Consider the following 15,509-nt stretch of genomic DNA (forward strand, 5'->3'; position numbering starts at 1 on the left):
AACATTTTATTTTCATAAAAGATATATCTAGAAACATTGTAAACATTATATTCAACTGTATACCGTAAAGTGTTTTTGACCCTTATCCAATGCACGAACATACGAAGATTTAAAGTCAACTTTGCGACAGAATTCATTTTTAGTTTGTTCAGTCGACAGCAAAAACTCTTGGATTTGGTGAAAACGTTTGCTTTCCATCCGGAAACAGAAGCAAATTCTTACTCAGCCTCCAACAATCCTTCGCATCTTCCGAACTCTTTACGTGCAAATCTGATGGTCAAGGGCGTTTCTTTCCATCATTTTGGCTGTGTAGAAAGATATCTAATGCTTTCTAGAATAAAATATATAAAAAATAAACATCCTATTCCATAACAATCTAAGATTTTTTGTAGAGTTTTGTATTATAGGTTAATCAGTTGGTTAAGTATGAGAGATATTCTGTCGGAGAGTCAAGCTGGTTTTCGTGCAGGTTACTCGACTGTTGATAATATTTTTATTTTGTATACTATTATCTCTAAGACATTGAGTAGGAAACGACGTAAGGTTTATACTTTTTTAAAATAGATTTAGCATCAGCATTTGATTCTGTTGATAGGAATTTATTATGGAGGAAATTATTAAAGTTTGGTTTAAGTTTTAAGTTTGTCTCTTTATTGGCAGAGTTATATAGTGGATCGAATGTTAGGATTAAATGGAGGAATTGTTGTTCTCAGCCTTTCTTTTCTGATAAAGGTGTTAGACAGGGTTGTATTCTAAGCCCTATTCTTTTTAGTTTATTTTTAAATAATTTATTGACTTGTATTGATGATTCCGGCGGAGATGGTATAGTTGTGGGTGGTGTCTGTTAAGATATTAATGTACGCAGAGACGTGGTCATCGTGGCGGATTCTCCGAGGTCGTTACAGAGGTCGATTGACCTGCTGGATAAATATTTAAAGGATAACAGTCTACAATTGAATCTTGCAAAATCAAAAATTGTGGTCTTTCGAAATGGTGGTAAGGCTTCTAGGCTGACAAATAGTGGTTCCGAGGTGTTCCAAATTTCGGTTGTTTATTTACTATTTATATACAACATTTATACTATTTTCAACAGTGGCGTGCCGTGACATTTGATGACAGGGAAGTTGTGTTTCTGTAAGAAGCCGACTTCCAGGGGCAATCAGTTAATTGCGCGTCAGTGATGGTCTAGGGCAGTGGTTCTTAACCTTTTTATAATCGCCGCCCACCAAATATTTCATAATTTTTTTGTGACCCCCATTTTTTAATAATAATTTATATTTGATAATTTGATAATTTATCTATAATAAATTGATTTTTTTATTATTGCTTTATTTTTTATATAATAAATGTAAATCATAACTTTATTATTTCATTATCTATTTAAATAACATTCAAACTTCACAATTAAACATGAAAACTCATTAATTTTTAACAGAAAATAAAATAAGAAACATGTCGATAAATCGATCCAATGTCGATGCTAAAACTAAACTAAAACTAAAACGCCCACTTGTCGTAAGGATTTTGCATAACTTTTGCAAAAATATTTAAATTTTCAAAGCCTACTATTTTTCCTAATTATTTTTAAAATTCCAAGCATTAATAGTTTCTTAAAATTGCTTTGGAATAAAAGAAGTAAATACTGCGGTGTAAGTAGCATATTTACATTTATTTCTTCTGTACTAACAAAGTTGTATGTAGGAAGAAATACAAAATAAATAAATAAAAACTAAATAGGAAAACTTTATCTTTCTTATTTCACTTTTCAATACGATATTCGGATTATACATCAATTTTCTTTTTATTATATTCTGAAGGAAATTTTGCATAATTTGGCGGCCCCCGGCAAACTTCTTATGGACCCCCAGGGGCCGCGGCCCCCTGTTAAGAATCACTGGTCTAGGGTCCATTCGTATTCATTTGTTCGATAAGCCAGTAAAAACTGTAGACTTCTCTAAATGTATTTTTAATATCACAATTACATTCTGAATCGCTAGCCACGATATAAGGGCTAAAATTAAAAATAAATTATAAAAACTTACTCGGTGAAATAAAATGTGCGGTGGATATACATACCTGGTACAATGTATTGTTCGATTGTATTAATATACGTTTAAAGAAAATTATAATTAAAATATAGCTTTGTAAAGAAACGTACATAAAAATACATTCTTTACTTTTTAAATCTTAAAACAATCCACTTAGTCAAATATCTTGATACGAGTAGCTAATGGATGGAACTAGTGACGGTCCAGGTAGGTGTGTAGTGAGTGTGTGCGTGCCAAATCCCGAGGGTGCCGATACCGGTCAATGTCAAATGCCTCTTTTGTCGCATCACTAGTATATCTCAAAGGACGCCACAGGGCTGTTGTAAATTTTAAACGTTTCTCACCGTAGCTGTAAAAATCTAACTATGTTAAACTTAATAGTCATTCGTTTTCTAACTAATTCGTTTTAATACCAGGTGTACACGGAAATCAGTTTCCCACTGTACTGAGCGAGTGATTGGTTCTGTTAAGCTTTTGTTGAAGTAAAATTCTGGCTCTTTCAACAGGGTTTTATTTATGTCCCCATTCCCTAATCTCTTAATTATTTAGTCACTTCTTAAGTAGAAATAAGTCGAAACCAGTTACTTTGTACCTGAATATCTGTAGTCTTGGGAAGACAGTGGAAAGACAAATTTTTATGACAACGGATATATAAATCGTAAATTTAAGGAAAATAAATTCTAGAGCTTTTTTTTTGTACCATTGTATGTACTGTACGTCTCATTCATTAAATTTGGTTGTAAATGATGCTGCCAAAGTAACAGTTAATTTTAACACTGTACTAGAATTGTACACGTTTTTTTGCATCCCCTTACAGATGGGACATACTAAATCGTAATATCACCGGTTTAACATTGAAATCCGTAAGTAATATAAGATGGGAGAGCGGAATAAACGCAGAATAAATATATCAAATATTTTAATGGAGTTTTTTTAAACTCCTGTCAACTATACAGAACTATCATAAAAACGTGCCAGTAAACTCCTATCGGTTGGGTTGTTATAAATCTAGTCTAGGGTGGGCAACCCTTTTTATAACATGGGCCAGAATAAATTTTACGTTTTTTTCCGCGCCGTAGTAGTTAATTGACGCCTTCTTGTGACTCGTAATTTTTTTAGTCTGCAAATATGAAATAAATAAATAAAAAGTTAATTACTACATTTATTTCTCTTATCGTTTTTGAAAATTACAAAGAATTGGAAAAATAACTTTCCAATTTAATAATCTATTAAAGATCTCGCGGGCCGGATAGAAACTTTTCGCCAGCCGTAGCTGGCCCGCGGGTTGCCCGCCGTTGATCTAGTCTCCTCGTTATTCACATAATCGGGCGAGGGTGGCCGAATATCTAGCAGGCGGCTAACAGCCCACAACCGCTCCGGGATATAAAGTCGCGTACTCTTTACGCGTGTGTCGCTTCTACCAGCTAAACCGGGTAAGGTTGGTGCACTGTAAACCGCATGTGCTAATGCCTATATAATCTGGCTGATTGGAGACTGACCCGGTTTCGACATTCCTTCCGCCACCGAATTATTCGACTATACAATAGCAATCTTATCGTTTTTTTTCACATGTAGTATAGAAATTTGTAAAAGATACATAATGCAGTTATAATAAAATATTAATTTTAATTAATTCAATTAATTCAAAGTACGTTAAAATATGAAAATTTATATTTTATAAAATTCAAGGGAAAGTCATTGGAAGGTGGAATCGGCGCTTCCAATGACGGCACGCCACTGATTTTCAATACTGAATGTATTAATCATGTAATTTACGTACATCGATAAAATTCTATAATTTCTTTTTCGACATGTGGCATGTTTATGTAGTCATCCATTTTCCCCTGCTCTCGTTGTTGAATTCTCTGAACAGCGAGAGTACTCTCGTATCGCTGCTCTAACAAAGGAAAATCCACGTGAGCAAGAAGACAGGGGCGGAGCGTCTGACGTCATCGGTTGTGCTAGGGCACGTTTGCTAGCATTTTGCTCTCGCAAAGCGCTAGTTTGCGGCGGCTCTTAGTGTACGTTCTCATGACGTACCCTGTGTACGAATTTTCAACTTTCAGCTCCTAACCGTTTGGGCTCTGCACTTATCATCATCAACCCAATCTCGATTATTAAGATATATATTAAAATAATTGATCCAACTTTTAGCGTGTTCTATCAGCGAATGAAAACAAGTTAAAAATTTGTTCTAAAAGAAAATTAATTTGTCGGTTAAATCGAGTCTACTGTAATCTTGAAAACAGGCATAAAACCAATTTTTTTTATAAGATTTTATTTTATTTAAGAATCTATGGTAAAATGAATGGAATCTAAAAATTATATGAAGTTTTTAAATAGCCAGTTTTCACACACATTTTTCAGGATTTTTAAATTTTTGTACTAACGAGTAAGATACAATCATTTTCGTCAAATAAATCATTGCTGTTTTAAGTTGTAAACATCTTAAATGATTTAATATTAAAATATCAAATTTCGCTTTATGTTATTCTTCCCATGCTTTTATTATTTTAAAATTAAAATATAAAGAAAATATTCGATAATTTTTATATATTAGCGATATTACTTTACAATTATTCTTGCGTATATTTGTATTAAACGTATACACATTTTAGTTTGCGCGCTAAAATTGCCGAAATCGAATCGTATATAATTATCACATAACACACACACACACACACATATATATATATATATAATGGCGAATTTGCAAACATCTTAATTAAAACCAAAACGAAATAGTGAAATTATCGATTATCAAATTTTAAAAAAACTGGTTCTAATTGGTGACAAAGATCACAGGTTATAGATATATATAATTTTTTAAAAATCAACTTTCAATTATCATTTGCTCTATTGATAAAAGTTGTTTCTTCTATCAATGGCAGTTTCCCCATTAAAATAATTTAAGATTCATCAATAAAATAGGATGCTGGAGTTATCTATCGATTTTATAAAATTAATTTAAAAAATTTTTAAAGTTATGTAATTTATATTTATATTCCAATTCGAATACTTCTATCTTATACCAAAATAGGTTAAAAACAACGTGGATGTAAATTTTATATAATAAATCATTATACAAAAACCAATTCAGAAAATAATTTTTAATATTTCAGAATGGATATCATATTAATAATGCAGTAAAAGTAATATTTGCGACAAAACTTTATTTTACAGAAATAGTGTCACACGTACCGCATTTTACAGAGAAACAATATAAAATTCTATGCTCTTATATCTGTCAAAGTAATCACATTCTTTCATTAATGTAACGTTTGCAGAATGCATCAAGTTCTTTCATGTCTTTCTTGTCTAATTCACGTCGGTCGTTATTTTCATTAAAAGTTTCTTCCATGAACCTAACAGTCAATTCTTGTGTTTCCTCCTCCAAGTCCTTTTCCAAAAAGATTTCTTTCTCCTGACGTAACAATTGACTTTTTATAAAACTGTATATTTTATTATAAGAAACAGTATCACAAAATGAATCTGTTAATAAAGAAAAAAATAATGCCATTAATAAAAAAAAAAGTTGGGTAAAATTAGAAGGAAAATATTTCAAATTGAACAGAAATTGATTTGAAATTTAATTATTGGACATTCTAAGAGATTTTTATAAAATATGGACAAAAATTTATACTAAATAATTACTTTATTACACAACAATAATCACAATTACACTCGGCCCTTGTTTTTGTCACCCTCATAAATGCCACTTCCTCAATTCTGTCACTAGTTAATATCCTTGCAACTCGATTTTATCAATTTCCCTAAATGATGTTGGGCAGTTGATGAAACTGATCAAATGTCCAATACTAATCTAAAAAATATAGTGCACATGGTGAATGAAGTTTGGAAAAAACTGAATCCAGATATAATTAAACACTGCTGGGTGAAATCACAATGTCTTCCTCCTATGATTAATGTTGAGATATCAGTGAATAAACAAGACCTGCAAGATCTATTAAAGTGTTTCAGTGATATGGGAATTTTGTTGACGCTATCAACGCTGATGCACTTGAATATGTTTGGCATGACCAAGACTGACATCCACTTCCTTAAATGAAGAAATTGAAGCTGTTTCTGATACTACTCTTGGCTTTTTATGATGATGATGAAGGCAATGGAGGTAAAATAAATGATGATAATGATGATGATAATGTTCCAACATCTGCAGAAGCTCTAGCTAACTTAGAAAACATTGAAACTTTTTATCATGCAAGATGAACCAACTTTACAGACGTGTTGTTGATTCGTAATTTCCAATCAAGAATACTCACAATTTCACGAGGTTGACAGTAGAAAAAATTATGGATTTTTTTCAGTGTAAATATTTTCTTTTTAGTATAATTTTCTTTTGTTTGATATAATCGTTTCATTAAAATATGTTGTTGATTTTATACAGCGATGATTTTTTAAGCTTTATTATAAAATTTTAAAATATCAGTTATATTCTGTGTGGTATATGAACGAATAATGTACTGTAGTATAAAACTTTAAAACAAAACAATAAATTTTTGTGTTTGCGTTGGTATAAAGATATTATCACCGAATTTTGATAGTCCCAAACAGGTGACAAAATCGAGGAACGAGTGTACTTAAATAAATGCATAAAATCAACAAATAAAAAATTCAATGTATTATATTGTGTAAAAGTAACTTTTAGATACGTTGAAAAATATTCTGAATTTTAACTTCAAAATTATTCTTTATTAATAATTCAGTCATGATAAAAACTGAAAATGATACCAGTTTTTCCATCGTGTATTTCTACCATTGTAGAAAAACTAAAATTATTTTTCACACTTTTTACATTGAAATGGTTTAAAGCAAAGAAACAAGATTCCAGAACAAAATCTCGTGCAATCTTTTACTTTTCACCCAATATAATCCAGAATGAATATAAAGAAGATAACTTTGTGGAGTCTGGCATAAAAACAAATTTAACAGATGAAAGATACATAAAAACTTGAGAAAGAAACGACAGACTCCAGAAATACTTTTTCCAGTCAATAATGTTGTAGAATATGGGTTATAAAGTTTGAGAAATCAGGTTATAGGATAAGTCTAAAAATTCATTTCTTTCATTCTCATCAAAAAAAAATTTATCAAAGATACAACAAAAATAGAGAAAGATAGCGGAAAAATGATAGTATGATTATTGGGTATTAAAAGAAAAAACAGAAAAGATAATAGGGTGAAAATTCACAACACAGTCTTTCAAAGCCATGGACACCGTAAACGTGAACAAAGACAAAGGATAACTAACTTTTCTGAAATTTTGTCTCCAGGCTATTCAATATTTTCAATGCCTTTTTTGCTTATTTTTGTTAATCACCCTGATATCTAAGTAAAGTAAATACAGTCAAACCTCTGGTTTCGTACAAATCAGTTCACGAACAGAATTTCGAACACTAATTATCCCAACTGCAGAACAAGCTATTCGGCAAGAGCTGGCCACAGATTAGAGAGAGATGGTCAACTCCATACATTTCCAAAGTTAAAGAAAGTTGACGGCCCGACCACTCAACGACAGGACTATAGATTCAGAAATTAGTAGCGCAGAGATCACCTCGCGTCATTAGGACCTCAGGACACAAAGCATCGATGACGTTGCTATTTAAATTAGATTTCAATGCGCGTGCAGAAAAGATACTACTACTGTTTTTCGATACGCGCCGCAACTGAATTTAAATCTAATTAATTAATAAAAACCCCGTTAATTGACATTCGTGTGATATAAATGCCATCCAAGAATTCATGTTTAAAGGTGTTTAAGTGAAATTAAACAACAAACATTTATTATATATAATATTACATTACATTTGTAGGCATTTTTATGCATGAAATACAGCTAAGAAGGTTTTAAAAAAGAAGGTTTTATTTTGGGGGTCAGGAACGGATTAATCCATTTTATATTGTTTCTTATGGGAAAATTTGTTTCGGGTTTAGAACAATTTTTAGGAACGAATTACGTTCGAAAACAGAGACTTGACTTTATATGCTAATGTAGTATTATAATTGATGAAAATAAAACCGTATATGAAAGTCTATTGTAACTGGAAAAATAGCATAACATTTCTGAAATTTGCATAGATAAACCCTTGATTGCAAATCAATATTTGAGTTTTTCTATGCAAATTTCAACACTTCTCAGTTCTTAATTATTTTTGAGGAAGAGTTAGTTGAGTTAATAAGTACTGTACATAAAAGAAAAAAGTGTTTTGAGACTAGACAAAGTAATCATCATCAATACAATTTTATTTACAACTTCCAGCTAGTATAAAATCACGTGAAAGCAGTCATATATATCAATAATCATCATTATTATACATGACCATTGTCTTCAAGGATAAACGTGCAGTTCTTTATTGTAACAATGTCACAATGCTGGGCTGCAATTTTTAATCATATTTTTGATTTATTTAATTTAAAATATATGCTCTCCACCTGAAATTAGTAGTCTTGATACCTGTACATCATACTTTCCTGTTAGCAATAGAGTCATCTATCTGACTCCTTTCAGGGGAAAATGTTTTAATTGAAATAACATAACTTCAGATGCAAATTGGAAGTTCCCATATGTTAATCTGGGCTCCTGCCCCTAAGTTTTCCATATCTAGTCTCGAAGGACGGACAGGCACCGGACAATAGTAGGAATTTATAGGTCTACAATTTTTTAAATTGTAACCCAATTATCAAAATAACTTATCAATTATATGATCAATGAAGACTGAAGTTTTTCTTTTAAACTCTAAACTTTAAGTCATTATTCAGAAGGTTATTCTCATTATCTTTTAATTACTTTTTTACAATAAAGAATGCTGTAAAGTTGTTTAAATTTCTGTATATTTATATGGTATTTTTTTTTACTATCTTAATGACAGTTTCTCTCATTAAACTAAGCTTGTATTTAGTGTAGTAAAATATTTGAAACAACTACATTCATACTTTTAGCAACAACACATTTAGGATAAACATTTTAATTTCAATATCAATTTTAGGCTATTGCTAATTTTTGTGACAATATCTTCTCACATAACTATTTTTAATTTACTTATGATTGTAAATAGCTTGCAATTATAACATTTAAATCTAGTAAAATTTGATGATATTAAATAAAACAATTGTTTGCATAATTTTGATTTTTGATTTGGAGCAGTTAACACATAATAATGATAAAAAAATAAATAAAACAATTTGACTTTCCTACAATTAATCACATAGACTTGTATTAATCATATAGGCACTTTATACAATAAAACCTCATTAATTCTGGCTATTATTTTGTATTATGTATTTGTGTATTTTTAAAATACTGAATTTGCCAATTTTAATCCAGGCTTTAACAATCGTCGTCTCACTCTTAGACAGATATGTCAAGATGTGATCAAAGAACAGTTAGAGAGGAAATCAAAAACAAAAGTTAACTTAGTTTCTTAAGTTCAAATTAGTAAACGTTAGCAATGATAAGAACAATGCTATTCATACTTTTGAATTGTATAAACTTTATCAAATCACTTTAATCACTATACATTAACATTTGTTCATTTAAAGTGCATAATAAAATTTGACTTTATTTAAAAAGTACTTTTCAAACCATACTATATGGCATATATATTTGAGTAAACACCTTGTAATTTTGATTAGGTTTCTCCCAATTACTCTGAATTAGTGAGGTACTATTATACTGTATAATACAGAAAATATAAAGGTGTATATCATAAATCATTTTTACCGTTTTCATGTTAATGATGTATACCTAAAAGATTAAGATTTAAAAAGCTATTAATTTTCTATATAAGTTCACTAAAATAATTAATGCATACAAATTAATATTACTTAATAATAAACTTATATTGTTATGCTTACTTTCTACTTTATATATACATAAATATGAAAACTTAATGTTATTTTAAAATACAATAAATTTAAATTTTATTAATAATAAAAGTTTATTGAAAAACTTTTTACAATACATAATATATATTTTTTTATAAAGTATACAAAAAATTAAAATTTTCGTTGGTTAGTTGGTTGGTTTGTTGGTATTTTTTGGCACAAGAACCACACAGGCAATGCTATATCATGTCATATAGTATAAACAAACAAATATATAAATGTAGATTATAACTGTTTAAACTACAACAGTATTAATGACAAAAAACAGTAACAAACATATAAAGCTGTACAAATAAACCAAACAACAAGCTACCATATATTCTGACGTATAAGACAACTTTTTAACCCAGGAAAATCTTCTCAAAAGTCGGGGGTTGTTTTATATGCTGGGTGTCGTCTTATAGGCTGAGTATATCCCAAACTCTATACAGTCAAACCTGTTTTTATGCGCTCTTTTTATGTGCGATTTTTATTTGTGCGATTTTTTTAATGCGAATTTTTAATTTATGCGGTTTTTTTTGTGCGATTTTTTATTTGTGCGGTATAGTTGGCGACTAGTTTCGTGCGATTCGTCATGTCTCACGTTGACTTATTATAGCTAAATAAACTTATTATAGCATAAATGCACTTATTATAGTAATATTATTGCATGAATATGCGAAAAATGAAATAATTTACTTTTTAAGTCAACAAAACACCACCTGGACAAAAATATGTAAAACAGACGATAGACCAGACGATGCAGTCAAGTGCTGACATCTGTTGTCAATAAATTCTATTTCGTACGGTTTTGAGTTATTTTCTATGTAAGACTTTTTTTATGTGGTCCCTATTGACCGCATAAAAAAAATATTTTTTAATTGTGTTGCGAAAACTATTTTTTACAGCCATTCGTGAAGTTTCGTGCGATTTTTTTTAATGCATCTTTTTTAATGCGGTCCCTATCCCCCGCATAAAAACAGGTTTGACTGTATTTTAACCGTAAAAGTCGGGGGGTCGTCTTATATGCCGGAATATACGGTATTTAAAGATAAAATATAAAACAATCAAATCAGTTTGAACATATTAATGACTTTCAGAAAGTTCAGGAACACGTTTAGTCTCTGGCCAAAAATTCCTTACAAATTTCCATTGTGTCTAGACATTTTAAATGTCTAGACACAATGCATCCATAATCCAGCTTTGAGTGGCAAGGGCCCAATAAATTCTGAATTTAGAACATTTACTGCTCCCCAGGATAGCAGCTTGTATTTTTAAAAGATTTAATCATCTACATTTCAGTTTGAGCAAATGCCAATTTTTGATCAAACAGAACGTCCAGAAACATTTTTCATTGACCGTATGGGTTTTTACACCATTTAGGTGAATTTCTGGATCAAGATACAAATCATGCCTTCAGCAAAAGTGGATGCACAAGGTCTTGTCAGTGTTAAAAGTAAAGCCATTGATATTGGATCAATGATGTATGCAATTTAAGACCATTTGTAGTTATCTGTCAATGAAACAGACTGACAGTTCTGAAACTAACCCACATACAATGTTTGTTTGACACCATGGAGGAGACAGTTAGTTATGTTGTTAATTTTAATGAAAAACAGAATCACTCTCAAAACAGAACCTTAAGGAACATCTTGTTCTTGTATGAAAGGCCTGTAAGATGGTATCCATCAATTCTGTACGAAGTTTTTAACAAATATTGGTAGATTATCCATAATCCAAATGTCTGATTTCTGGTATGGAGACCTAAGTGCTGTTGTCATACAAATGTGTTGCATATAGTTGTTTCAAGTTTTAGTAAATTGTATGTGATACTTCTGTTCCTACAAAATCCACTTTGATGTGGTAAAAAATACTGTTTTTCTCTGGAAGAACAACAATTACTGTTTACTATCCTCTTGAAAAGTTTGCAAAGGCAACTTGTCAGAGGCAATTGGTCTATAAATTGGTATAACTTGTCAGAAACATTGGTAATTGAGGGGATCTTATAATCTTTACCAGGTTTGGGAATCCAAATAAATGTAGATAGCCATGAAGAGTCAAAAAATTTTAATCATGATGTAATAATTTTATATGGACCTAAGTAGTGTTCCCTGAGCAACGGAGCTGTGATTAATTCCATCCTGATGAATGGCATGTTGTATTCTTCACTGGATGAGGAATCAAAATTTAAAGTTTGCTTTTCAAACTTGGGCTATTTTATAAGCTTGAAAATTGATTTGGTTTATTATATTTCTGATTTTTTCATATAGGTGGACTTATCAAACTGGACAGCAATGAGACAGAATAACCTTGAGACACAATTTTCTTCTATTTATTTATTATGATATGCATTTTGGATCTAACAGGTCATTCATCAATCATGATACTTAGATCTCCTTGTGGATTTCTAGGTATAAGCACATACATTATTAAGGTAAAAATTTTTCAATATATGTACTCGTATGCAACAAAATTCACTAAAAGGGTACATTTTATCCTGGACACACAATTTGGAAAGAAAATTCTGTATTATTTGATACAAAAACAATAAACAAAGTTAGGAAAAGTGTATTCTATTAGTACCAGAACTGCATACAGGGCCAGATTTACATAAGGACATTTGGGGCCGGTGCCCAGAGCCCCCACAAAATAGGGGCCCCCACAGAACTATGTTTAAACATAATTTTTTTTTCCTATTACTACGACAGACTAGTGTGGCCTAATTACGAGGGCCACAGGCAAAGAAAACCAAACGCGGGAATAAACCTATGAAACATCAAAAAATTTCAGGAAAAAATTTTACATAGGTATTTTTCAATTAAATTAAAATAATTACTTATACACAATAAAATATATGTATGTTTACAATAATCTTATTTTAAAATGAAATTTACAACTTCCTAGTTGAAATCTAGTTAAAAGTACAGTATTTTGTGTAAATTTTCTAAATCATCAAATTTGCCTACTCTTAAAGGAGGGCCCCACCGAATTTGTGCCCAGGGCCTCTGGATTGATAAATCCAGCTCTGACTGCATAATCAATTAGTCAAAAATAAAGGAAAGGAACCACAAATGGAAATATGAAACAAAACAGATATTGTATATAAGCCGGGGTGCAGTTGTATTTATACTGACATTTATATAGGGGAAACCAAGAGGAAACTCCAAACAAGATTCATGAAGCACATCCAAGCAATAAAAAACAATGAAAATAAATCTCGGTTGCTAAACGCAGATTTATTTACCAACTAAAATGGATGTGAAATATGTTTAACAGGAAAACTATTTGAACATTTATAAATTATAAAAATGGATAATAAAATAAATGAAAATACAGGCCTACAGATAGGAAACCTTCCCAAGATTTATGTAACAGACAAAGACTGAAAAAATAAATTAGCACATATTTGTGAGTCAGAAGGAAACGCACCCAAAGGCAAAGTAAATGCAGATATGAAAAATGAGATGTAGCTTGTAAATTTCCAATGGGTAAAATCATGATGCAATATGGATTCATCAGATTCCATGTTTTTGTATCAAATTATACAGAATTTTCAGTATGTGTGTGTTCGGGATAAAATGTAGCCTTTTAGTGAATTTTGTTGCATATGAGTGCGTATATTGAAAATTTTTTACTTTAAAACTAATAATTTGTGCGCATATACCTAGAAATCCACAAAGATATCTATGTATCATGACTGAGCGGGACCTGTAAGGTCTGAAATGATTATTTTAATAAACACATTGATTTTGAGACACAATTTTCTTCTTTCTGTCCTGTGGCTGTCCAGTTTGATAGGAAAAGTGAGCTAGCACAAAAAATAGTAAATAAGTCAATGGACAAAAACCTATCTAAGTAATATTTATCAATGTTGCAGAGAAGCTTGTACCTAGCAAATCAGCAAGGTTTTATATATCAGTAATTATTATGCCATTATTTTCCAGTATGGATCTAACAGGTCATTCATCAGTCATGATACTTAGATCTCCTTGTGGATTTCTAGGTATAAGCTACATCTCACTTTTCATATCTGCATTTACTTTGCCTTTGGGTGCGTTTCCTTCTGACTCACAAATGTGCTAATTTATTTTTTCAGTCTTTGTCTGTTACATAAATCTTGGGAAGGTTTCCTATCTGTAGGCCTGTATTTTCATTTATTTTATTATCCATTTTTATAATTTATAAATGTTCAAATAGTTTTCCTGTTAAACATATTTTCACATTTTTGAACTTTAGTATTTTCTTTTATTATTTCACATCCATTTTAGTTGGTAAATAAATCTGCGTTTAGCAACCGAGATTTATTTTCATTGTTTTTTATTGCTTGGATGTGCTTCATGAATCTTGTTTGGAGTTTCCTCTTGGTTTCCCCTATATAAATGTGGACAAAGTGTACAATGCCTGTTTCCCTTTAATTTTATGGATTTTATCCCAGACTACATTTGAGCTTGTGGGAGATTTAATACTAGTTACATACTTCCTCCAAGAATCCCACTGGCTTTGTATCCTTATTCTCCAGGCATTTACCTTTGCTTTTCAAAATGCAATTAAATCACTAGTGATGGAGTATTTTCTAAAAATTCCCATGCTTTTTTTTGTTGTTTGTGTGCTGCCTCACAATCATGGTTCCACTGTGGTTTTGGATATGTGGTTGAAATCTTTCCCCATTGTTCACCTGAGTGATATGAGAAGTAACAGCTTCAACACCACCACTGATATCATAAATGCTAACCAAATCATTTGAGATATTGATTAATGAATAGTAAACAAGATGTTTCACAACCTTGTCAACCTACATATTTTAGAAATATTAGGAAGAGGTCACTGGAGAGTAAATTAAATCTAAATTATACTGTTTCTCCAGGATTCAAATGTGTTTCCTGGAGTGCCACACAGAGAGAGGAATAGACAATAATAGCTGTTTAACAGAGAAGTTGTTGTGAATGCCACAACAGTTCTATTGAATTACAGTCAAACCTGTTTTTGTGCGGTCTTTTTCTGTGCGATTTTTTTTGTGCGGTATATGAAAATTTCAATCAAATTGGAACATAATTGACTCCTGTAAAATTTTTAAAAACTCTATTGGTTGTTTTCTATGACATCAGCAGGTTTTTTCATTTTTTATTCAGTAAAATTTTTTTCTCATATGTTTATTTCGGTCTCCTCTTATTTTAATAGCATAAAAACCATAAATATTATGTTATATTTGAACAGATGCGGTAAGTTAGCTCCCCTCCAGCTTTAGACTGCAGGTGTGAAATTTCACGCCTTGTTAAATGAAATAACACTTCCTGCAGCTATATTTATCAAATAAAATCATTATTTAACAATTATTTTTAACTTTTTAATGTTAGATTGGTATTTAAGTGGAAATAATTAATTAATATAAAAATTAAAATTCTTAGAGGATTTTTTTCCCCATTAGGTGTTGCAGAAAAAGGCCCAAGGAGTTAAAAAAGCAATTCCTAGTTATTTCGTACGGTTTCAAGTTATTTTCTACGTGAGACTTTTTTTATGCGGTCCCTATTCACCGCATAAAAAAAAATATTTTTTTAATTGTGTTGCGAAAACTATTTT

The 15,509-nt window shown here is 30.8% G+C and overlaps 1 protein-coding gene across 1 annotated transcript in view; it reads right to left on the reverse strand.

The window, feature by feature from the left end:
• Positions 1 to 5,143: 5,143 nt before the first annotated feature.
• Positions 5,144 to 15,509, reverse strand: part of LOC136980732 (uncharacterized protein PF3D7_1120600-like) — a 109,322-nt gene continuing 98,956 nt past the window's right edge. Inside the window, exon 14 of the mRNA XM_067276930.1 lies at positions 5,144 to 5,540. Within this exon, the coding sequence (XP_067133031.1) occupies positions 5,305 to 5,540 (236 nt within the window). The 3' untranslated portion in view covers positions 5,144 to 5,304. The remainder of the gene's footprint in view (positions 5,541 to 15,509) is intronic.

The sequence above is a fragment of the Centruroides vittatus genome, unplaced genomic scaffold (genome assembly GCF_030686945.1).
Source record: "Centruroides vittatus isolate TY-2023 unplaced genomic scaffold, ASM3068694v2 contig_717, whole genome shotgun sequence".
In the NCBI taxonomy this organism is placed as follows: Eukaryota; Metazoa; Arthropoda; class Arachnida; order Scorpiones; family Buthidae; genus Centruroides; species Centruroides vittatus.